This window comes from Mus caroli, unplaced genomic scaffold (genome assembly GCF_978045245.1).
Source record: "Mus caroli unplaced genomic scaffold, Mus_caroli_1 scaffold_2, whole genome shotgun sequence".
Lineage (NCBI taxonomy): Eukaryota > Metazoa > Chordata > Mammalia > Rodentia > Muridae > Mus > Mus caroli.
This window is the reverse complement of record NW_028227257.1, coordinates 400,147-425,036: the sequence shown is the minus strand read 5'-3', so window position 1 is coordinate 425,036 and position 24,890 is coordinate 400,147. Positions and strand designations below refer to the sequence as shown.

General features: G+C 45.7%; 1 protein-coding gene across 9 annotated transcripts; it reads left to right on the top strand.

Annotated features, from left to right (window-relative positions):
- Window positions 1–465: 465 nt before the first annotated feature.
- On the top strand, window positions 466–23,973 carry Tpd52l2 (TPD52 like 2). Of its 9 annotated transcripts, XM_021155108.3 has the most exons (9): window positions 4,465–4,628; window positions 7,162–7,307; window positions 9,146–9,294; window positions 10,117–10,176; window positions 15,351–15,452; window positions 17,883–17,909; window positions 19,030–19,071; window positions 20,303–20,351; window positions 22,305–23,973. In XM_021155108.3, exons 1-9 carry the CDS (start codon window positions 4,610–4,612, stop codon window positions 22,398–22,400), a joined length of 690 nt encoding a protein of 229 aa, XP_021010767.2. In that variant the 5' UTR covers window positions 4,465–4,609; the 3' UTR covers window positions 22,401–23,973. The 9 variants fall into 9 exon arrangements, with proteins under 9 accessions (XP_085687574.1, XP_021010784.2, XP_021010797.2 ...); XM_021155125.3 differs by lacking the exon at window positions 10,117–10,176 and having other exon boundaries at window positions 4,464–4,628; XM_021155119.2 differs by lacking the exon at window positions 17,883–17,909.
- Window positions 23,974–24,890: the final 917 nt, after the last annotated feature.

The window sequence follows — 24,890 nt, the reverse complement described above, 5'->3', positions numbered from 1 at the left end:
AAATACACCTTCTGACTCTAACAGCAGCTCTGTTCTAACCTAGATATTTTCTGGGAAATGTACCCCAAATGAACCCCAAAGTCCAAGGAGGTGATAAGGGAGTGTTACCAACTACAAGTTTAGCCCAGGTGTGGGAAACCCCTTTTCTTTTATTGTTTTCCCCCAATAAGGAAGAAGTCAAGGGTATTTATTTCTGGCCTCTTTGGTTGCCTACCTTTAGTGGAGGAGATGGGAGCTGCTCAAGGTGGTAGAAACATGGTAGGAAGTTGCTGTGAGGTCCTAAGGCACTTTCCTAGGTGGGTGGGGCAGAACTAGAGATATTCGAAGCCTTAGAAGCCTTTGTGAGCCTGTCACCCTAGCATCACTTCTCCAAGCAACAGTGACTCACAAAACTGAGCCATACAGCTTTTCCTTAGCCCTGGAAGGCACAGGTCACAAAGGCCATTGGGGCCTACCAAGAGGAGGCATGTCATCAGAGTGCTGTGCTGTGCGTGGCCCTTGCCTCTGCAGACACCGGCTGGCCCAGGCCTGCATCTCCAGCTATCATTCCACAACTAGGACTGGGCCTTCAGGGAACAGCTCAGATCTTCAGTGCCCATGTGTGTCATCTGCTTTGTGAAGGCACTAGTGCATGTGTTCAAGATCTACTTGACAGCAAACTACAGTTACAACTTCCGCAGCTGGCCGGTAGACTTCCGCTGGGATGACCTGCATGCCCCAAGCACTGGTAATAGCAGTCAACGTGCGTTGACCTGTGCTGCAGCTGCTGCAGGTGTGTGGCTGCTACATGATGCTGCACTGGGAGGCGACACACTCACAAGGCCTCCACGTGGAGCTCGGAGCCAAGTGCAGTGTCTCCTCCAGCAGATCCGTGAGCTGCCCAGCCAGCTTGCTAGCTATGCACTGGCCCACTCACTGGGCCGCTGGCTTGTATACCCCGGTTCTATGTTCTTGATGACGCGCGCATTAATGCCTCTACTGCAGCAGGGCCAGGAGCGACTAGTGGACCGCTACCGTGGGCGGCGTGCCAAGTTGGTGGCCTGCGACGGCAATGAGATTGACACCATGTTCATGGATCGCCGTCAGCATCCCGGCAGCCATGGCCGCGGCCTTTGCCTGGTCATATGCTGTGAAGGGAATGCTGGCTTCTATGAGATGGGCTGCCTGTCCGCACCTCTGGAGGCTGGATACTCAGTGCTAGGCTGGAACCACCCTGGCTTTGGAGGCAGCACAGGTGCACCTTTCCCACAACATGATGCAAATGCAATGGATGTAGTGGTCAAATATGCGCTGCACCGTTTGAACTTCCCGCCGTCACACGTGGTGGTTTATGGCTGGTCTATAGGAGGCTTCACAGCCACTTGGGCCACCATGACTTACCCAGAACTGGGTGCACTAGTGCTGGATGCCACCTTTGATGATCTTGTGCCACTAGCGCTGAAGGTTATGCCCCAGAGTTGGAAGGGGCTGGTAGTACGCACTGTACGGGAACACTTCAATCTCAATGTTGCTGAGCAGCTGTGCTGCTACCCAGGCCCAGTACTCTTGCTCAGACGTACACAAGATGATGTTGTCAGCACCTCGAACCATATACCCTCGATGCCATCTTGCCAAGTTGAGGGGGATGTGGAAGGTAACCGTGGCAATGAGCTGCTGTTGCGCCTTCTACAGCACAGATATCCCTCTGTGATGGCTCGTGAGGGCCGCACCGTGGTAACCCGCTGGCTACGTGCCAGCAACTTGGCTCAAGAAACTGCATTATATGCACGCTACCGCGTTGATGATGAGTGGTGCTTAGCAACACTTCGTTCTTATCGTGAGAGATGCCAGGAGCTGGACGATGCAGAGGCCTGGGGGCCACACGGACCTTCCTTTCCTTGGTTCGTGGGCCAAGGTCTGAGTGCCCGGCGGCGCCGGCAGCTTGCACTGTTCTTGGCACGCAGGCACCTTAAGAACCTGGAGGCAACTCACTGCAGTCCACTGGAGCCTGAGGACTTCCAATTGCCCTGGAGACTATAGCCACTGTTACTGTGACTCATGCATTTGGGCATCTGTACATGTTCTAGCTCCCCCGAACTGTTCCTCTCCTTACATCTCTACAGAAAAGCTGGCCGTGCTGGGGATCTTGGTGTCTGGGAGAGTGGGCAGTATAGCTTCCTTCACTTTCTTTCAGTTCTTTCCTGCTTCCATCCTTTCTCTTCCTTGCAAACATCTGAATGTCTGTGCCTAATTCTCAAAAGCAATGTAAAGATGAACCTGATCCAATTTATGGTAATGTGCGTTATTTGATCAAGGGAGGCTGTGGAGTCACAGAGATGTGCCTTTCACATGGCTTGGGCTACAGGGTATCTCCTGAGAAGAGAACACTAATGAAAGATTCAAGTAGTTCCCAGTGAAAGGAGACTACTGGCACTGTAGGGTCTCATTGCTAGCAGGTCTCAGCAGATGCTGCTGTGCGGTACCCCCTTCTCATTTCTGTATTCTATGGAGGGGAGATTTACAGAGGGACTGCAGACCTATATTAACAGGGCACAGAGTGGCGTGAGTCCTAGAGATCCTGAATCGTTACTGGATGTTAATGTTACCCACTTGTTACTGGGTGTCATCTTGGGCCAGACCTAAGCTAGGTCTGGATCTTGTTCATGGCTCAAGAATGCAAAATGAATGTCAGGTGTTCAGCTTTCCACTGTCTGTACTGTGGTCACTCACTACATGAAGAAGGGACTAATGCTCTTGTGGTTTCCAGCCCTGTGGGCAGGGGCTGACCAGGCTGGGTTAAGCAAAATGGTAAATGGAGAAGATATATTAGAGGACAGCCTTGAACAGGATACTGTCACAGTCAATGAAGCACCTAGTCCTGTGCAAGAAGACACATGCAGGGAGAAGAGCCAGAGAAGGAACAGGTAGTGGGAAGCATCTAGGAACTGGTACTCATTGGGGCCTAGCTGGAGAGGGAAATTTAACCTCTTTTATGTATATGAGTACACTGTAGCTGTCTTCAGACACTCCAGAAGAGGGCAGCAGATCCCATTACAGATGGTTGTGAGCCACCAAGTGATTGCTGGGGATTGCAAGGTACCCGCACCGCGGATGGGCAGGGGCTGTGCCGCATTCCCGCCTTCCGAGTCGGCCCCTCGGCCCCCCTCAGCCTCTGCCAAACCAATCCGCTGTTTCTCTTCGGCCAAGAGGCCCTTGACCTCAAGGCTCTCGATAGTCTTGTGTGTGACCTGGCTCCCCGGCCTCCCTGCGAGCACTGCGAAGCGGCGTTCCTCGGCTCCCTCTCAGTTCCTAGGACTCAGGAAGATTAGTCAATGCTCTTAACCACTGAGCCATCTAACCAGCCCTGAAAATTCAATCTTGTAGGTGGGGCAATTCTGAAAGAGGGGGAATATTGTTTTAAGGATTTTTTTTCTTCCGAAAAACATTAAGGGCCAAAAGAAATTGGAAGGCTTGCTTTTAGCAGAGAGTTAGTTGCCCAATGGTCACGACTTCCTCATTTGGAATCAGAGGGCACTCTTGTTCTCCTGTCAGTGTTGACACACTAAAACCATAAGAACCTCAAAGCTCTGGAGTGATCTTTGGAAATTTACTTTAGCCTCAGTTTGCTCATCTGTAAACTGGGAGGGGCGCCAGTGCTGGCTCACCTGTTGCTGTGAAAAGAAAGTGAGAAAATACCGGAGTGCTTACACTGGGCTGGGCTTCAGTTATTTGGAGGGTCCAACAGGTCCCTGAGGTGTTCAGTGCGGTGTGAACTCTTCCAGTACCAGAGTACAAGCCTTCCAGCAGCCCCCAAACAGCTGGCCTACTAGTATAGGAATCCAGCTGGAGAGAGCGGCACCTGCAGGGCAAGAGGACGAATCGCGCTCTCTTCACTTTTAGTGCACTCCCTAGACAATAAAAAGTCTCCATAAAGAGGCTGCAAAAAGCAAGTTAATTGGTACAGTGTTTGCCCAGCATGCATTAAGCTCTGAGTTCTCGATCCCCAATACGGTATAAATGAGCTGTGATGGCTTGCTCCTGTAATCCTAGCTCTAGGTAGGTGGATGCAGGAAGATCACAGTAAACTCAAGGTCGTCCTTTGCTGAAAGCAACCTGACTCAAAAACCAAAAGAATTTACTTTTGGGGAGAGGTTGACACGGGATTGGGGAGTACACAGGCCTGAGTTTGACCTGTCGAGGTGCAAAGTCAGAGGTCTTGTGGGCAGCCGAGGTTACGGTGGGAAGTCGGCGAACTGCAACACAATCCGAACCATCCATCCCTCAAGCTTCAGCTGTTCTGCCCTTTTTCACCCTAGAATTTTACTGTGGAACCAGACTAGAAGCATTGCTTCCTGCTTCGCTGCAGTCTGACCTATCAAATTGAAAGATTTGTCTTAGGTGGGGCCAGAGGACGTTCTTATTGGACACTACTTCACCGAGGGCGGGAAGAAGGCGGAGTACGAACCCGAGCGGAAGGAAGGCGGCGCGTCGCTGATTACGTAAGCGACTGCGGCCCTACAGTTCCACTGGCTCGTGTGTACGAAGCTGCCAGCTTGCAGTTCGGGGCTGGGCTCCTGTAGGACCTGCGATCCCAGCACCGACGCCAGCTACACCCAGCTGCCGCCTGAACATGGACTCTGCTAGCCAAGGTACCCGCACCGCGGATGGGCAGGGGCTGTGCCGCATTCCCGCCCTCCGAGTCGCGACTCGGCCCCTCGGCCCCCCTCAGCCTCTGCCAAACCAATCCGCTGTTTCTCTTCGGCCAAGAGGCCCTTGACCTCAAGGCTCTCGATGGTCTTGTGTGTGACCTGGCTCCCCGGCCTCCCTTCGGAGCACTGCGAAGCGGCGTTCCTCGGCTCCCTCTCAGTTCCTAGAGTTTCATAACTCCAGACATTTCTCCTTAATGCGCTTCACCCTCTGTCTGCCTCTCGCTGGCTCTGCAATTCTTTATCTTTGGTTGGGCCGTAGGGGATACCACATCTGGTGCTAGGCTCCTGCGGAGACGTTGTGGGCGGCTCCCTACGGGGAAGGGGCGGTGCAACTATCCTTGTGTTTAGAGCAGCGCCTCTTGGGTGGTAACTCCAATGTAGCCTACTTAGAGGTTGTCTCAAGGGAGAAGGGTTGAGTGAGTCAGGGGCACACCCAGAACACCAGATCTGTTGCCAAAACAGACACCTGAGGCCAGTATGGAGTTGCTACGGAGAAGTGTGGTTCAGGCTCAGGAGATTAAAATCTTGAGAAGGTGGTACAACTGGGGATGCTTAACTACACTGGCTAAATTGAAAAAAACCTTTCTACTGTTTGGCTTGCACTAACACATTACCTAAGCATTAGAATTTCTGGGTTTTTATACATTCTGGATTTTTTTTTCTACCTTGAAGGGAATTTGCAAATTCAGAAGGCTATCTACTGTTTTATTTTCATCTTTAAGTGGTAGATTCTGATCCCTGGAATGACACTGCTAAGGATGTGACTCAGTCATTGTTGTGTGACAAAATGTTTCCTGGGAAGCCAGGTGTGGTGGCGCATGCCTTTAATCGCACGCCTTTAATCCCAGCACTTGGGAGGCAGAGGCAGGCGGATTTCTGAGTTCGAGGCCAACCTGGTCTACAAAGTGAGTTCCAGGACAGCCAAGACTATACAGAGAAACCCTGTCTCGAAAAACCAAAAAAAAAAAAAAAAATTTCCTGGAAGATGCAACACACATCTATCTACTCATCCCAGATAGGGAACTCAGAACAGACCAAAGGTACAGATATCACCAAAGTCTACTTTAGTGAAGTAATGTGCTTTTTTAGGGTTATTTACAGGGATGTGGGCAAGGGGTTAGTTACAGGAGCAGAAATGACCCAAAGATGGCCGCAACAGCAAAGTCCACCCCAACCTGGGTGATAGTTGACAAAGCTGAGAACCTTGAACACAATACACAGCCTGCAGGCAGCTCAACAGGTTGGAAAGTGTCCTTTCGAGGAGCCTCAGTTATAAAGAGGTTTACCTCTTCCAAGCAACTGGCCTGGTATCTGCTTCTTCCCGGCAGCTCTTCTGGTCAGCTCTTCTGGTCTCAAAACTCGGCTTTGAAACCTTTCTCTTCTGAGAGTCGTCTTTGCAGCTCAGTTTCAAGTTGTGAGGGACTCTCAGCTTTTATTGTTGATTCCAACTGGGAGGGACAATGTGATTCTAGTTAGTTTTGGGGATTTCCTGAAGCTATTTTGAGTTGTTTACCTTTCTGCTTAAAGGTTTCCCTGCTGGATGGAAGTTTCAATCTCAGAGGAAACTATTACACAACAGTGTTGGGAAAGGTCTTTCCCAATTATGTGTGAGGTTGTGTTCTAGCCTGGCATCACAATAAAAAGGAAAGGAGAAAGAGGGAGAGGATGAATTTGAAGCCACTGGCATCATCACCAAGTATTAAAGATAGCTTATTTTCCAGCCAGGTTCACATAAAACTTGGTTATTCTGAGTGCTGGTTAGTTTTTATGTCAACTTGACACAAATTAAAGTCATGTAGGAAAAAAATTTGAAATTAATTTTTTGTTTTTCCAGATAGGGTTTCTTTGTATATCCTTTGTTGTCCTGGAACTAGCTCTGTAGACTAGGCTAGCCTGGAACTTACAGAGATCCACCTGCCTCTGCCTTCCAGGTGCTGGATTAAAAGTGTGCTCCATCACTGCCCTTTGGGAGAAGGAATCTTAACTGAGAAAATAAGGATTGGAAAATCCTCCAAAGGAAAGGCCTGTAGGCCTTTTCTTGATTGATTGATGTGGGAGGACACAGCTCCCTGTCACCCCTGTGTAAGTGGTTCTGATGGTATCAGGAAGCAGGCTAGGGAACCCAGTAAAAGCAGCATTCTTCCATGGCCTCTGCTAAGCCATCTCTCCAGCCCCCTGGACTACTTTTTTTAAAGCAGGGTTTCCTTACCGTAAAAGGTAGTATTTTCACAAGTGAAACAGATCCTAAGGTTTGGCTGCCTTAGCTAGTGTTTCTTGTACTCTAGCAGCACAAGGTGATACTGGGTTTGCATCTCATGTGCCCATGAAATAGCTGTTCTCCGTCCATTGTGCAGACCATCATCATAGACTTTTAGAGATATTTCTAGTTTTCATGTTCTCCTGTCCCCCTTTGGTGACCCATCTCCTTCCATTCTTACTTGACACTTTCTGACTTCATTCTTGTCTCTGGCAGATATCAACCTGAATTCTCCTAACAAAGGTGTGCTGTCTGACTTTATGACTGACGTCCCTGTTGACCCAGGTTTGGTCCACAGGACTCCAGCTGTAGAAGGCCTGACAGAGGGGGAGGAAGAAGAGCTTCGGGCTGAGCTTGCTAAGGTACTGTGGTTTTATTTTCTGTCTAGAGAGGATCATGAGTCCTGGGTTGTACAGAGAGTAGAACACAGCATATGCAATGACAGAGCTGTTGTTGGGCTGCTTTCTGTGTCTACTGGGCTATCTCTTTGTATGTGCCTATTTCTAAAAAGTAGACTGAGTCACCTGGTGGAGGCGGCAGGGTCTGATCGCATGTCACCACCTCTGTCTGGAAACACTAGGTGCTGCATGAAGAGGTTGTCTATACAATAATGTTTACACATGTGCTGTTTGCTGGTATTAACGTTTGAATGTCATTTTTAAGATATCATTAATCTATCCATTGGATCTTTTTAGTTTTATTTGTTTTAGGTTGGCTCTAACTCATAATCCTCCTTCTTCTCTCTATCTTCCAAGTGCTGGGATTACAAGCAACTGCCACAATGTTTAATTTTGTTTCTTTTTATTGTCTTTTTAATAAGGCATTTTACCCTCATGTGGGGTTAAGAAATTCTCCTAAATAGCTGAGACTATAGGACTACTGTACCACCATGCTGACTGAGAAGTTCTTTTTCAGTGTAGCTATTTATACTGGTACTATAACTATTGACAACACATTCCATAGTGGGAAGGCTTCAAAATTGTTCTTTCCAGAAGTCACTTTTTAAAAAGTTCAGGTCATTATTATCAAGAGTCTTTCTTGGGGCTGGAGAGATGGTTCAGTGGATAACAGCACTGGCTGATCTTCCAGAGGACCCAGATTCAATTCTTAGCACCCATATAGCAGCTCACACCTATCACTAACTTCTGTCCAGGGCTTCTGACTCATTCACTTAGACATACATACAGGCAAACACCAATGCACATAAATTATATATATATTTAAAAGCTGGGTGGTCATACATAACTTTCATCCCAGCACTTGAGAGGCACAGGCAGGTGGGTCTTTGAGCCTCTTGGATCTTCTAGGTTAGCTTGGTCTACAGGCTGAGTTATAGAACAGCCAAGGCTACACAGAGAAACCCTGTCTTAAAAAATGAAAAAGAAAGAACAACAACAACAACAGAATCTCTTATTCTCAAGCTGCCATAAGAACAAATGAAATTTTCTTTTCGATTTGAGTAGCTGGCTATTACCAAAGCTTGGAGCTGACTTCTGGAATACCATAATTGCCATTAGAAATGCTTTTCTCTCACCTGGGTGTCTGTCCATCTGTCAGTTCTGCTTCCTTTTCACTGTATAGGGGATTCCCCTGTGGGTCTGTGCTGCTAGCAGCTTTACCTGCTGTGTCTAATTGGAAAAGAGTCTTATATCCTCACATTCATGTCCAGGCTCATGGACGAACTCTGATAGGGTTGGCTCACTTGGTTATCCTGAAACTTAAGCATGATGGAGAAGTGGTTGGCAGTCTTAAAGAGCTGCTCACTAGGCCGGGGGTAGAAGTCTTTGGAGGTTAAGGTACTGATTCCAGTTAAAAGCGGAACAGCTGCCATTGCTCTTTTAAGACAAACTGTTTTGTTTTTCAAGACAGGATTTCTCTGTGTGATCCTGGCTGTCCTGGAACTCTGTAGATCAGGTTGGCCTCAAAATCACAGATATCTGTCTGCCTCTTCATCCCAAGTGAATTAAAGGCATGTGTCACCACCACCTAGCCAAACTGTGTTTCTCTAAGTGAAAACTTCTGAGAAAATGTCATTACAGCATGGCCACGGATATTTGTTGGTCACTTCCAGGAGTAGTCAAAGCATTTTGTCAACTGCATTTTTATTTTTTGTGGTACTAGATTCTAACTCATGGCCTTATGTATGTAAAGCAAGCACTCTACCAACTGAGTTATATCCCTAGCCCTGCTTCTTTTATAGGTGGAAGAAGAAATTGTCACTCTGCGCCAGGTGCTGGCAGCCAAAGAGAGGCACTGTGGAGAGCTGAAAAGGAGGCTGGGTCTCTCCACATTAGGGGAGCTGAAGCAGAACCTGTCTAGGAGCTGGCATGATGTGCAGGTCTCTACTGCGTAGGTACCAGCCCCATGATGGGGATATTTCCTTGTCTAAGAAATTGTTTGTTTGGGGTATGCCTCTTTCTACGTGGGAGAGTGTAGAAGTGTTAGGGAATGAGATACAACAATCAGCATTGAATGAGCCCACTGGACATAGCTAACCAGAAGACTCGAGTTCTTATGGACTGTGCCTATGTTTACTCATGGAGAGAATCTGTATATGTTTGAAAGGTGGATGGACTTAACCAGGTGTCCAAGTAGAAAGTGACAAGAAGAAAGTTTTCCCCTGGGTCAGAATTAGTCACAGCATCAATAAGGTCCTTAGAATAACTTTTCTGTATGTGTAGAAGTGGGTACCAGGCTCACATGTGACTGAGGTGTCAGAACTTGGTAAGAGTTTGCCATGTTTGTATCCATATTTCTCCTCTGATACAGCATTCCTTTGGAAAATACCTCTAGAAGCCTTTTATCACAGAAGCAAAAGTCGAATCACATTATCTCACCTGTAGAAACCCCATGCTCTATATTAGGATGTTTGGAGCTTTGAGCCCAGTTTCTTGGTAACGATCAGAGCATGCAGGGGCCATGGTCTGTGCTGTTCTCAGGAGCCTTTCACGATTGAAAGACCAGGTGCTCCTGTGTTGTGTTTGGGAAGGGGCATGGTTATCTTTGTCCTGTAAAGTCCTAGGTAGCCCTAGGCCTCTATGGCTGTGGTAGTGGCTCTGAACTGCAGAGCAGTAGTATTGCCAGATGGTGTTTCTGTCTTCTCTGGAACCTGCATCCTGAAGCCTGGGTTGAAATCCTTCCAAATATTCACCACAGACTTTTTGTTTCTAGCTATGTGAAAACGTCTGAGAAACTTGGAGAGTGGAATGAGAAAGTGACGCAGTCTGACCTGTGAGTGCCTGCCCGCCCACGCTGTCAGTGTCCTTCCTCACTCTTCTCTGTCTCCCTGGGGCGGGAAACTGTGCGTCCTGGGCACAAACCGCCTTCAGTGCTTGCTGGCTATCATTCTCTTTCCAAGCATAAGTAAAAGTATACTTTAAGTGCCTGAAAGGTGGGGTACAATAGTTTGAGAAATCCACTCAATCAACAGACCATGCTTAAAGTTATCAGTGTCATCAATGTCTTTTGTGCACCTTGACTTAGCAGTGACATGGTGGTTGATGCTGGCTATTTGACAGTGGTGGAAATTTTTTTTTTTTTTTTTTGGTTTTTCGAGACAGGGTTTCTCTGTGTATCCCTGGCTGTCCTGGAACTCACTCTGTAGACCAGGCTGGCCTCGAACTCAGAAATCCACCTGCCTCTGCCTTCCAAGTGCTGGGATTAAAGGCGTGCGCCACCACCGCCCGGCATACAGTGGTGGATTTTTGTACTTGCCTTCCTGTCTTCTACCCTTAGATTCAGTTCCAGCTATTGGGGTATGAGAGATTCTTGAATTGGGGTGGAGATAGTGACAGCACATGTTGTTGGGCTCATGAAGTTCTGTGGTCTGAAGGTTCCACACTGTCAACCACATAAAATATCAGTAGAGCATGAGTTACTTGTAGACAGTCCTACATGTCTCTCAAAGCTATAGTGTAGTGACTTGTGTTGTTTTGGGATCCTCGGTTTAGTTAATGATCTGTTAATTTACCTGTGTACTAATGAGATTATAATATTTTTGTCATCTATCAGGTTGATGCATGATTTACTCAGACCTTGGATATGGTTTCTGGCAGGATTTGACGGCCACAGAATAGTCTCCCTTTAGTAGGAAATGCTGACATGGTTATTTTTAGGGGACTCTCTTGGACCTGCCAGCAGTATAAATAGTGACACAGAGTCTTCTATATAGTTTAAAGCTTAGGCCTTTCACTGGGGCAGTCTCCCAGCTAGCTCATCTAATTTAACCCAATTATTCTAGCCTCCATGTGGGTAGCTCTATACCTCTCTGGTTCCACTGTCTGTCTGTTCCCCTCTGTGTCTGCTCTTATCTCCCTGCTTTACTCTCTCTGCCCCGAAGTCAGTCCCCTATTTCCTTCCCAGCTATTGGTCATAAGCTCTTTTTATTACAACCAATCAGCAGCAACACAACCTCTGATACATCATTAGATTGCCTTTAGGCAGGTGAGGAAGGATGAATATTTACAAAATTGAAAATCAGGTGATAGGCCATGGAAAAGTCAATACCAAAATTCTGTCAGCAGTCATTTCTCTGCAGGGTACAGAATTAACAATTGAAAATACAGAGGCATACTTTCACACAATGTAAAGTTACTGCAACAGTTACAAAGCTTAAGGGAGAAGTCCTTTGATAGTGCAGATTCAATGAAGATAGTCTTGGGGAAAGGTTTATTCATTGTGTTTGAGAAATTACTGGGTATAGAGCTGTTTGTGCCTTCTGGAATAGTTTCTCAAAGAACTCAGTTAAAATACATGGAATCTTGATTTTTCCCAGAAAAGCCTATGGCTTTGTGTAGAAATGTAGCTAATGGGATAGCCATTGGAATCACTTCTTTTGGCATAGGTCTTTTCCAGGGTTTTGTCCCAATTTTGGGGGGAAGAGCTGTTAGCAGTGATTCCTAACTGGGAGGCATTTCTGCACCGAGATACCGGGGGGTTAGGGATAGGACTAAAGATGCTACTTGCTCTGATTCCTTTGCCTGGCTAGTGCCTTTTTTGATCAGGAGACACACTGCTAGCACGAGTTACTATCCAGAACTTTCACAGAGGAATGCCATATGTGCAAACTTCTTGACCTTTTTGACCCATGAATTTGTAGATTCCTTTCAGCTAGTAGCATGCTGCAGGACTGGAACAATATAGGGTCATTAGGTGTGACTGTCTGCTCTGTGTGCATAGCCCTGGGAAAGTTGTGCTGCACTCACATAGCTGAGATGCTGTGGAGAGCCCTGTGGCCTTAGATAGCCATTTGTGTGTAAAGGAGCACCATGCTCTGTGGGTCTTGAAACCTTGAGTTCTTGTTATAGGTAGCTGTAACTAGAAATAAGAGTATTGAGTGTATCACACAAATTCTGTCCTTACTTGTTGGTTCATGTTTCATTTTGAGTTATTTGGGCTACAGTTAACAGCACAATTAGTGTTAATCAGGGTAAGATGACAGAAGCTTCTAGCTTTGCAGTGTAACAAGATTTCCTAGGCGTGGGCATTGTGATAATTGTTACTGTGGATGGGGAGCTGTATCCTTTGGTAAGCCGAAGAAGGAAGTGAGGGAAAACACAGCCACAATCGCTGACACACACACTCCCTGCTCTAGGTTCTTCTACAACAGTGGACAGTGGTTCTCAACCGTCCTAATGCTGCAACCCTTTAGCACCGTTCCTGATATTGTGGTTGGTGACTCCCAACCATAAGATTATTTTCATTGCGATTTCATGATCTAATGTTGCTCCTGTTATGAATTGTAATATCTGATATGTGACCCCCATGAAAGGGTCATTAGAACCCCAAAAGGGGTTATGATCTACAGGTTGACAACCAATGTTAAGTCTTAGGTAGCCGGGCGGTGGTGGTGCACACCTTTAATCCCAGCACTCAGGAGGCAGAGACAGGCGGATTTCTGAGTTCGAGGCCAGCCTGGTCTACAGAGTGAGTTCCAGGACAGCCAGGGCTATACAGAGAAACCCTGTCTCGAAAAAACAAAGACAAAAAGTCTTAAAGAGGAGCTGTCTAGGGCAGCACAACACAGTGCTCACTAGCTGGCCGTCGGTCTCTGCTTGCTGTCTTCCAGCAATCACCTTGTGAACTTAGCTTCTCCATTAGTGTCATGTAGTGATTCCCAGGTTTCCAAGGAGTATGCTTATACAAGCTGTCACAGTGGGCCTGTAGCACTGGAGTTTATGGAGTCTGTGGACCTGGGTGATAAGGACCTTATGACCCATCTACCTACCTCCCTTCCCTCCCTCTCACTTCTCCCTTTCTTCTTTTTTTGAAATAAGGCCTTTCTGTGCAGTTTAGTCTGGCTTTAGACTTTTTATCCTCCTACTTTAGCCTTCCCAGTGCTGGGATGATAGGAATGTGCTATCATGACTGACTGACTGACTGGAGTATGTTTATTCTTTTTCTTTCTTCCCTCCACCCCTGTCTTTTTCCTGTTCTCCCCCTCCTCCCTCTTTAGGTATCAGTTATCCTGAATTTCCACAACTAAATGCTGCTATTCTTAGTTACCTTGAATTTGTGTTTTAAAGAAACACTTTTTTTAGAAAAAGATTTTCAGTAAAGTGTACTTCTTATAGGAATCTCTCTTTCCTGGCTTTGGTAAGAAAGTACCATGTGGCTTGGGCTTGGGCAGGGTTAGGAGGAAGCTGCAGGGCCTTTATGGTCATTATGGCCTTTGTGGATCTGCCTTTAACTGCAGACTGACAGATGCTCTTACCATGCCTCCCATAGGAAGTAAGGATGGCAAGGGCTTGGAAAGCCAGCTATTAATCACTTCAAGCTTTACTAGGGATGTTGGAGAGAAGTTGTTTAGCTTACCATGGTGATGCTAAGTAGCCTCATGAGGATCTGTCTACTCTTGACCCAGTTTCCAGTTCTCTAGTTCCATCCAGTGAGGAGTTATGACCTAAAGGTTTCGAATGAGGGATTTGGTTTTTTGGTTATGGTCTTTGTCATTTTTTTTAGACTGTTGTGCCTTTTTTTTTGGGGGGGGGGGTTGAGATAGGGTTTCTCTGTGTAGCCTTGGCCGTCCTGGAACTCACTCTGTAGACCAGGCTGGCCTCGAACTCAGAAATCCGCCTACCTCTGCCTCCCAAGTGCTGGGATTAAAGGCGTGCGCCACCACGCCCAGCGGAAGCAAAATTCTTATGATGGACTCCATAGTATCCCTGTGAATCAATATGTTGATGGGTGGGATAACCCATTCATGTTACAGTTATAGAGCCATATCTTAGTGTGATGTGCATATGTGAATGGAGAAGCTAAGGCCACAAAGTGCAGAGACAGCAAGCAGAGACCGACAGCCAGCACTGTGCTGTGCTGCCCTACACAACTCCTCTTTAAGAACTAGACTTTTTAGAACAGGGGTTCTCAACCTGTGGATCACAACCCCAATGGGGGTCAAATGATGCATATCATAAAGTTACATTATAATTCATAACAGTAGCAAAAGTACAGTTATGAAGTAGCAATGAAAATAATCTTATGGTTGGGGGTCACTAACCACAACGTGGGGAACTGTGTTAAAGAGTCACAGCATTAGGAAGGTTGAGAACCACTGTCTTAGAAGAACCTAGAACAGGCAATGTGTCTGTCAGCAATTGGGTTTTTTTTGGTTTGGTTTGGTTTGGTTTTGGGTTTTCGAGACAGGGTTTCTCTGTATAACCCTGGCTGTCCTGGAACTCACTCTGTAGACCAGGCTGGCTTTGAACTCAGAAATCTGCCTGTCTCTGCCTCCTGAGTGCTGGGATTAAAGGCGTGTGCCACCACCGCCCGGCCTGTCAGCAGTTGTTAATGGGACTGGTGGTCTTGGCTGAGGTGGATTGAGCATGAGGAATTGATGTTCATGTTCTGGAAGGATACTGTATAGACAGTCTGGAAATGAAAGGACTTGTTAGTGTAAAGAAAACACTACACAGGCACTAATCCACATTGCAGACATCCTTCATGGATGGATGCACTGGGGTTTGTGCTTTCTTGCCTCAGAAGACTTTCCTATGTGGGAAGAGGAAGGGGGAACTTTGAGCTTGAAGTGGCTTGATCAAGGGCTGAGAACGCTTTTGGTCTTTGCTGCTCCAGTATTGCCTGCCTAAGTGTGCCACCAGACCCAGAATGTCTGTGGTCTATTTTCTCTGTAATTGGCAGGTTTTGGCTTCCTGAGCCGACAGAACTATAAGAAAACAGGAGAGTGGTAAGACTCAGGTTATGTTTAGATGAACTAAGTTGAGGAACTGAAGTAGGTCCCCAGTGTAGGGGCTGAGGGAACATGCCCCAATGAGCTAGTGTGTGTTTACTACCTACCAGACTTCTCCCTTCGCTTGCTTTGATTGCTGTCCACACTTTGGGTTTATTGTGATGATGAACTGTTGCTGCCCTTGCTGTTCAGGCTAAGTAGTGTGTCTTTTTCCTAGCTACAAGAAGACTCAAGAAACTCTTTCACAGGCTGGACAGAAAACATCAGCTGCCCTGTCCACCATGGGCTCTGCCATCAGCAGGAAGCTTGGAGACATGAGGTAAGCAGTGGGAAACCTGCTTCAAGTCAAGGATTCAGACTCACAACCTAGAGACACCTATGACAACCTGGACCAGTATACTTGTAGACCTTTGTTTGTGGGAATTCCTCCTACTCCTGTTTTCTGCCTTTGGCCCTTTATGTATTCCTCAAGGAAAGAAAGGTCACTAGTCTCTTTTCCCTCTAGCTGTTTTACAAAGCAGTGATGTAGCCTGGGACTTGGAATCATGATGGGATAGGTTGTACATTAGGTTGGGCCACATATTGTCTCTAGGATCAGCATGGGGCTTCTTGAACCTAAGGTAGGTATGTTTGGGGGTGGGTATTACTGGTTATACCACTAGTATCCTGGCTAGCTCCCAGGAACTACCCATTCTTTTATTTCTTTAAAAATTCTTTAAAATTCTTTAAAAATTGGGCTGCTTGCTCATTTCAGATGTTCACTCTGTGTGTGTGTGTATGTTTGCGGGTTTTTTTGTTGTTGTTGTTTGGTTTTGTTTTGTTTGAGACAGGATTTCTCTGTGTAGCCCCAACTGTTCTGGACCTTCCTCTGTAGACCAGGCTCCCCTCAAGTTCACAGAGATCCACTTGTCTCTGCCTCTGCTGGGATTAAAGTTACATTCTTTTTGTAGACTTTTTTAGATACTGCCTCATTCTGGAGTCCAAGCAGGTCTTGAACTCATGGTAATCCTATGGTATCAGCTTTCAGAGGTACTACACCCAGCTTTTACTCCTTTTTTGCTTATTCAGACCATTCTGGGTAGAAATCTGACAGGGTAGGCAGCCCTGACAGGTGTTGACATGCACCTGCCTCTGTCTCTTGAGTATTGAGTATTGGCTACCATGCCCAGCCTGTTGAGTTTTCTTGATTGAGCTCTTTTTTATATAGTCTACCTTTCTTTGGAAGCATAAGGTCTGATCCTGTTTGGTTTCTTCTCCTCCATGTTAGAAAAAAAAAAAATGTTTCCATTTTTTCTTCAGAGAACTGAGATTTTCTATTGACCCCCACAGTGTGTAGTCTTGGGATTATGACAGGCAGTCAGCAGGGCCTCTGTGGCAATGCTGCTCTCATAGCACTGTGAGAATGCTCGGTTTCACTGCTCTGACATGTGTGGGCCAGCCACACTGATGGGGCTTCCAGAATAAGGTCAGATGAATTGACTGGATCTCTTCAGTTGGATGGTTGTGGTCACCGTGTCCAATTGTTATCATCCCCCAGGGAGGAATATATCTGTTGGTGTTTGTTGTAAACTGATCTCTCTTGCACAGAAGAACCATATCTTCTTACAAATAATCACAGTGGTTTCTGAGGCCCAGGTCCATCAGGCTCATGGATGAGCATTCTTAGTTCTCGAGAACGCCTGTTAGGCTCAGGAAGCTCATAGCATGAGTTTAGGGGTAGATGGATGATTCTGTCCATGGTGGACCAGTCCTGGAGCCACTGGAGCTCTAGGGGACTCTGATATACCTGGACTTGGGATGGGAGAGGGAAGGGGGAAATAGGCTTGGTGACCCTGCATAAACCTACAGAGTGGAGAGTGTGTTCTTCAGTGGTTTCTTCTGTGTTTGGAGTAGTCTCTGCTTGAGGACATTCATAGCATCCAGGAATTTAGAGGTGAGGGCCTGGTTGCACTGTGGAGGGGTTGCTTTGTTGCCATGCTAGCAGCTGTCCTTGGACCTGCATGTTCTAGGTTGGTGTGGGTGTAATACAGCCTTAGTGCTAGCTCTGAGTATGTCTGAGGTTGTGTTGTGCTGCTTGGGTTCTTGTTCAGCTTCAGGGAATGCAAGGTGCTTCATGGATATGAAGTGTTGGCCCAGCCTGGCTGGCTCACTGTATCATATCTCAAGTCTTTGCTCACTAGGTTACTTATATCTCAGGTAGTTTCTTTTTTTTTTTTGAAAGATTTATTTATTTTTATTATATGTAAGTACACTGTAGCTGTCTTCAGACATTCCAGAAGAGGGAGTCAGATCTCATTACAGATGGTTGTGAGTCACCATGTGGTTGCTGGGATTTGAGCTTCGGACCTTTGGAAGAGCAGTCGGGTGCTCTTACCCACTGAGCCATCTCACCAGCCCTCAGGTAGTTTCTTTAGACCTCTTTTTGCTTTCTTTGCTTTGACTTGAAATAGTGTGTATTTTTGTACATGTGACAATGCTCAGAAATACAGTGCCATGAACCATACGTTGTTTTCTTACACTTTCTAATCAGCCTTTTGTGGAGTTGGGATGGGGCTGTATATTCTGCTGTTCCTATAAGTTTGAGCACTAAAGAAGCATTCACAGAGTGCCTTTTCACCCACCAACCCCACTTAACCTTTTGAAATTTGAGCAGAGGGATCTAGGGCTTCTGTTGGGGGTCTTGTATGGCATTGGCCTCCCTTGCTTAATAATGCTCTCTTTCTTCTTTCCTCCTGCTGCTATCTTTCAGGGCTCATCCGTTCTCACAATCCTTTAGGTAAGGTGACCTTGGACCTGACCTGTGGACATATCTCTGTATTAGGTCAGGGAGGACTCTGCTAGGCCTGTAGGAGGCTTTGTTGGGTGACAGTAGGTAAACCAGTACAGTGGAAGTACCCTTTCCCTCCGGTAAAGTACTCAGTAGGCAGCTGTTTGCTCACAGGGCATGATCTGTATGACTGTACATTTTGAGTGCCTCATCTGAGCCTGATTAGATTGCATATTCCTGGGGCAATAAGTGACAGACCTAACCTCATATGGCAAATACATGTCTAAGTTTATGCCAGAAAATAAGCATTTTCACATAGGAGGAAACACCAACCCTATCCCTATGTTCTTAATCTTACCATGTACAGACCCTATTTTCTTGTTTGTGAGAAACAGTCTTATGGCCCAGACTGAGTTGTATCTGATTTATTATTTGAGAACCCTTATCGGGAGTCTTAATGCTGACACACGCAATATTGCCATATCCTAGTAGTAGGCACTGGGAGGTCTGTGGCCAAACCAGAATAATATGTGACTTTAAAAATATTTTTATTTAACTTACCCTGGGTGTTGAACATTATTTCAACTTTCTGTGGACATCTGAAGACTGTGAACCAAATATTTCCAAAACCCTAGACCTAGGTCTTCATACAGTTTCTCTGTTTTGTTGGTTGTTGTTGTTTTTTTCTTTTTCTTTTTCTTTTTCTTTTTCTTTTTCTTTTTCTTTTTCTTTTTTCTTTTTTCTTTTTTCTTTTTTCTTTTTTTTTTTAAGACATAGCTCACTATGTATTCCTCGTTAGCCTGTAACTTGTCTTGTAGACCAATCTAGATTCAAACTCGGCCTCCCCCATGGTGGGACTAAAGGTGTGCACCAAAGCTTCAGTTTCCCGGTGCTCCTCTTTGTCAGTGCCGCACTGCTCAGCAGTGGCATCATTGGAAACCTGTGGAGCTGGGAGGACGGGCTTTGTGTGGGAAGGGTCAGTGGCTCACCGACAGTGCTGCTGCTGCTGCTGCTGCTGTTTCTCACTGAGAAACTGGGTACATTTGAGCTAAGCTGGCAAGTGTGGGCTGATCTGGCAAGATGGGCTAATTCTTGCTTCCTTCTCTGCTTTCATCATGCTTCCAAGCAGCAGCTACTCCATCCGCCACTCGATAAGTATGCCTGTCATGAGGTAATGTATGCTTATTTCCATTGGTTTAGCTATGTCTCTGTGTTGGGGTGGGCAGCAATACGAGTCACACCTTGTATTTCTATATCCCCCAATCTATATGTCTTCATTTTCTGGTAACTAATCATTCTCTTAGTTAATGACTGTTTGTAAGCTAGCAAGAAAGAGCTTGTGGGAAGGAAATTTCTTTTGGGGCCTCCAGAGGGAACCATACTTCACAAGCGCTAGCTCTGGATGTCTGAGGTTTCAGGAGGGTGGGTAGAGAGGCTGGTATATACACCCGGCCCCTCCACAGATGGATCTCTGGAGACCTCATTCTCAGAACCCAACAGGAACACCTCTCTCTAGTGTGGTCTCTTGTCTCTCACCTGTTTGGCCAGGCATAATCCTCAGGAAAGTCCATCCTTGTTAGGAAGCCTGTTGGGGAATCTCTATTGTGTAAGGATCTCCTTTGTCCTCTGTTTCCTACCCTCTACTATTCTGAAACTGTGTGATTTCCTTTTTTATTTTTATTTTATTTTTTTTTTAATTTAAAAAAATTTTTTTCAGGACAGGGTTTCTCTCTATAGTCCTGGAGCTCACCGTGTAGACCAGGCTGGCCTCTAACTCAGAGATCTGCCTGCCTCTGCCTTCTGAGTGCTGGGATTAAAGATGCCCACCACCCACTACCTAGCCTGTGATTTTATGTGGTTTATCTGAAGAGGCTCTAGGACTTGAAAGGCTCTAGAACTTTCCGTAATCCCAACACCAAAAAACCAGAGGAGATAACATTATCAAGAAAGTGGTTTTTTAAGGGATGCTCACTTGTACTCTACATATGTTGACTCCAGTGATTTCCTAAAATGTAGGAACTTGATGAAATAATTTGTGATAATGGGGAACCACATTCTTACTCTGGAAGTGGGTCAGCCAAGGGTGTCTTAATTTTTCAGTGCTAATGCCCCCAACAAGCTGCCTCTGAGTTTAATCAGGGCTGTCTACTTAGATTGCAGCAAGGATCCTGCATGCTATAGTCAGGGGTTTGTGGTATTCTTAAATGTCATCTGGACCCAACTAGGAAAGCACCCCAAAATGAGATCCTGTGTGGAGTCTGCAGGGCCAGCGTACTCCTTTTTGTGAGATTACATTTTTATATCAGATTTAGGAGCTGAACAGACTCTTAGCCCTAGGTCTTCAACCTGAGAAATGTAACAAAACGGGTCGTCATACCAACATCTCCCTCCTCTCTTTAAAGGAACTCAGCCACCTTCAAGTCATTTGAAGACCGAGTGGGGACCATAAAGGTAACAATCCCTGATCTGTATGTTTTCTTGGAGCATGGGTGTGATCTGCTGTATCTTTATTGTTGCCGCAGAACCTCATGTAGAGAACAGCAGCTCTCTTGTTGTTCTGTGGTGATGGCATCTTACTGAACTTGAAGTCTCAAAAAACAGCATGTTTTTGTTTGTTTTTAATTTTTTATTTTTGAGACAGGGTCTCATTGTATAGCAGCCCTGGCTGGCTTGGAATTCATTATGCAGACCAGGCTCACCTTTAACCAAGTTCACTTGCTTGAGTGCTAGAATTATAGGTGTGTGCCACCACACCGAGCTAAGATAGCATGCTTATTCATCAGGGCCTCTTTGCAGTCATGTCCACCTTTCTTCTTTTCCCTGCCAGCCTCTAATCTATTCTTTATCTCTGTAATTTTATTCTTTCAAGAATGTTTCTTAGGTTGTAGAGATGGCTCAGTGTGTAAAACACTTGCAGCATAAGAGTCAGAACTCAAATTCAACTCTATCTCTTTTTAAATTGATTTGGGGGAGGGTGTGTGCCATGGCACACATGTGGAGGTCAGAAGAAAGCTTGTCTCTCTTTTACCATGTTGATCCTAGGGATCAAACTCAGGTAGTCAGGCTTGGTGGCAAGAACTTTTTCCTGCTAAGCATTCTTGGAATCTAGATCCCTAGCCTGAAAAACCCAGGTAGGTGTGGTAGCCTACCTATAGTCTTACAGTGCCTTGAAGTTGGAGACAGGGAGACAGGATATCTCCAGGGCAAGCTGGCTAGGTAGACTAGCCACGTCACAGAGCTACGTTTGTAGTGAGATAAACTGCTTTAAAAAATAATGGGACGAAATATCTAGTGTCAACCTCTTGTCTCCACATGCATTCATACAATTGTAAAATAATCCAAGTTTTTCGTCCCAGCCATTCCTGAAATGATGACTCTGAGTTTCGTCCCAGCCCATTCCTGGAATGATGACTGAGTCTAACTACTTATTAATAAATGCCTAGGCCGTAAGCTTTGGCTTGTCTCTGACTTCCTCTTAACTTACTATCCCTTTTATTCTAACCCCAGTTCAGCCACATGGCTGGCTTCCTCTCGTTGTCTTATGTTAATCTCCTCAGCATTCTCAGGCAAACCCTTTGCACCTCTCAGTGTTTCCCAGATCTCTCTTCCCGCCACTCTCCCACCTTATATTTATCCTGCCTTGGTTCATTGGCCATAGGCTTTTTATAAGAGATTGTCTTTATATTCAACCATGCACATATAAGGAGAGTGTTTAATCCTAGCAGTTGGGAGACAGAGACATGCAGATCTTTGAATTCTAAGCCAGTCTGGTCTACATAGAGAGTTCAGGACAGCCAGGGATATAGAATATAACCTGTCCCAATTTTTTTTTCTTTGTGTTTTGCCTGCAAGTATGTATGTGTACTGTGTATATGTCTGGTCCTTTAGAGATCAGAAAAAGGCACAGGAACTGGAGTTAAGAATAGCTGTGAGCCATTATGTGGATGTTGGGAACTGAACCTGGATCCTTTCCAAGAGCAACAAGTGCTCTTGAACAGTGAGCTATTTCTCTAGTCTTCTCCCCCAGAAATATGTTTCTTAATATACAAAATGTCATCACTCTGATGGAACCACACAGTATGAGTGCTTTTCTAAACAAAATGTGTGATTCTTTTTTGGTTTTTCGAGACAGGGTTTCTCTGTGTAGCCCTGGCTGTCCTCGAACTCAGAAATCCTCCTACTTCTGCCTCCCAAGGGCTGGGATCAAAGGCATGCACCACCCCCTACCCCCACCCCCAGCCAAAATGTGTGATTTCTTGGAGAACCTATCCAGACTGTGTCATTGACTCATTGCTGACCAGTATCCATGATTCATAGACATGTGCAGAGAGTTGAGCATGGCCCTGGACCTATTCTGTTTCTGTTTTGTCTTAGACTGACTTACTTTCTCTGTTTTCTCTATAGTCTAAGGTTGTGGGTGGCAGAGAGAATGGCAGCGATAACCTCCCTTCCTCACCTGGAAGTGGTGACCAGACATTGCCGGATCATGCACCTTTCTAAGCCTGTCCTAGCTTGCCAGCCACAGAGTACAGAAGCACACCCTCATCATCACAGCTGCAACTCTGCATGACAGAGCAACCAGTCAGAGACAGTGAAGAGCTGGTTTTGAAGACAGTCATACCCATGTTCATGCAGATGTGGCTGCCTTGGCATGAATTAGAGAACAGTCTTGTACATAAATGTTTTACACTAAAGTTCGTAGATGAAGCAGACCACTGTGCCATCCTTTCAAGGGCCACAGGAAATGGACAGGGTGGCGGGGCACTGAGGCCTGAGGAGCGCTGAACAGGAGCCCTGCTCCCTTTGAAGGTCTCAGCAGAGTGCTGAGGGGAGAAGTGTGAGTATTGAGTGAACAGTATTTCCTTCCTGACCTCCTCCCCTAGCTCAGGAGGAATACACTCACCTAGGTAATATCGCATGGTTGCAGTTGTCATACAGACTGAGAGAGTTGCCTATTTTCTGAGACCCTAGAAAGGAAACATAGCACCTGCTTCATTCTTACACTAACAACCTGGCTTTGGCAGAAGCAGATTTACTATTTTTTAAATGTGATAGCCTTTTCAAAAATTAAATAGGAAAAAAAAGTGAGGCAAGACAGCTTTAGCCTCATTGTTGAATATTATTTCTTTGAATTCAAGCTGAAACTCAAGCCTTACATTGCCTTATGCTTTGTTTATAGTCTTTTTATATATCTAAATAAATGAAGGTTCTTTAATGGGTTATGATACAATGTAGAATTTTATTCTAGCCCATCTCATACTCCTGCCAGTACCAGTTATTACATTTTCTTTCTTTAATACTTTCTCCTGGTGTGCAAAACTTGATTCTCTTAAGGAGTGGCATTTTCCAATAGCTTTCCACTCTGACCCACAGGGCTCTTGTGCTGTAGGTCAAGAGAGCTGAAAGAAGAAAAAAAAAAGCCTTTATCTTTAGCACCTGAATGGGATGTGCTCTGCACAGTGTTGCTTTACTGACAGTGGGCAGGGCTCTGGTCCATAGTCTCTGCCTGTTTATTACAAGGAGAATAAATGAACCAACCTTACAGATCGGGTAGGGGATGTGGTTTTGGTTCAGCCAGAACTCTGCTGTTATCTTTTCTCAGGAGCTTCAAAGATTTCTAAGTTCTTTCCTCCTGCTTCTAATTGCCACATTCTGCAGCCTCTCAATACCAGGGCCCTGTGTGTTGAGAGTCATGATTTGGAGAGAGGGGCAGCACTGTGCCTTAATGGCTCTTAGCAGGGCAAAGACTTTATCTGTTTGTACACATCTCTGCACTCCTAGGGTGAGGTGGGATTTGTCCATTTTAGTTTCTGGTTTGACACAGTGTGAGGTGTCTTGATTATCAAGTACTCCTGGTTTCTTTGGACACCCTTAGAATACTCTACCACACAAAGCAAGGAACAGCGAATAAATGGGGAACTGAAGAAGAGCACACCATTGGTGTCGTCTTTTCCAGGGTTAAAAACAATAGCTGTGTGAGGGAACACATTACAGGAGTGTAGGTCACTGATGTATCTTCCTACAAATATTAGAAGGCAACTTGCAATAAAGCATTCCTTTGGAGGAAAATCCACATCCATTTGTTTGGTCTGTCTTTTAGGATAATGACAAGAGATCAGAGTAAATGCATATGATTCCTTGCTTTGAATGGGGACAAGCAGGAGACAATCATGTATAAATTACAAGTCTTTAGTGTGCATATAAAAAAGGAGGGAATTGTATAGAAGCTGTATCTCTGGATAAGACCAAGAATATATACCAGGCGTGCAATGTAGGGGTTTACAGTCCATTATCAAGATTGGCTACACTGAAGAGGCCTTTTTGTCCCAGTAAACATCTAGTTTTGCTGACTTTTGCTATGAAGCTATGCCAGGAGCTCACCTGGCAGAAGAAGGCATTAGGAAGACCAGCATCAGACCCACTGAGAGAAGACTGTTACCCCATGGTACAACAATCCTTAGGAGGTATGCTCTTATTCTGCAGATGAGGGGCCATGTGAAATAATGAGTAATTGAAGACCCTTAAGTGCGTATCGAACAGGGTAAGTTGGAGTTGTGGGCCAGATTAGAAGGGCTAAGTGGTATGGGTGGGATGGGGAATGGCCCTCGCACTGGGCAAGCCTCGACCACAGGGCAACAACTACATCTGGGCTAGAAAGTCAATATTTGCACTAGATGATATTGGAAGGCAATTCACTATGCTCCAGTCATTAAGCAAATACTATAACATGCTCTGTGGATGAGAGGTTGCCTACTGGGCTTTGTGGGTCCATGACTGTGTTCATGGACCCAGGCCTCAGGACTGTACTCCTTAAAGAAGATGTGTTCTTCCTCACAACTCTGGTACTCATCACATGAGGTGTGATGAAGGTCTCAGTACTGTAGACTGGAGCAAGCTGAACAGGTAGAGCCAGGGCATGTTGGAGGGTTTGTACTAGGGAAGACTCCAACTGAGGATGGTGGAATCTGCCTAATTGATATAAAGGGACAA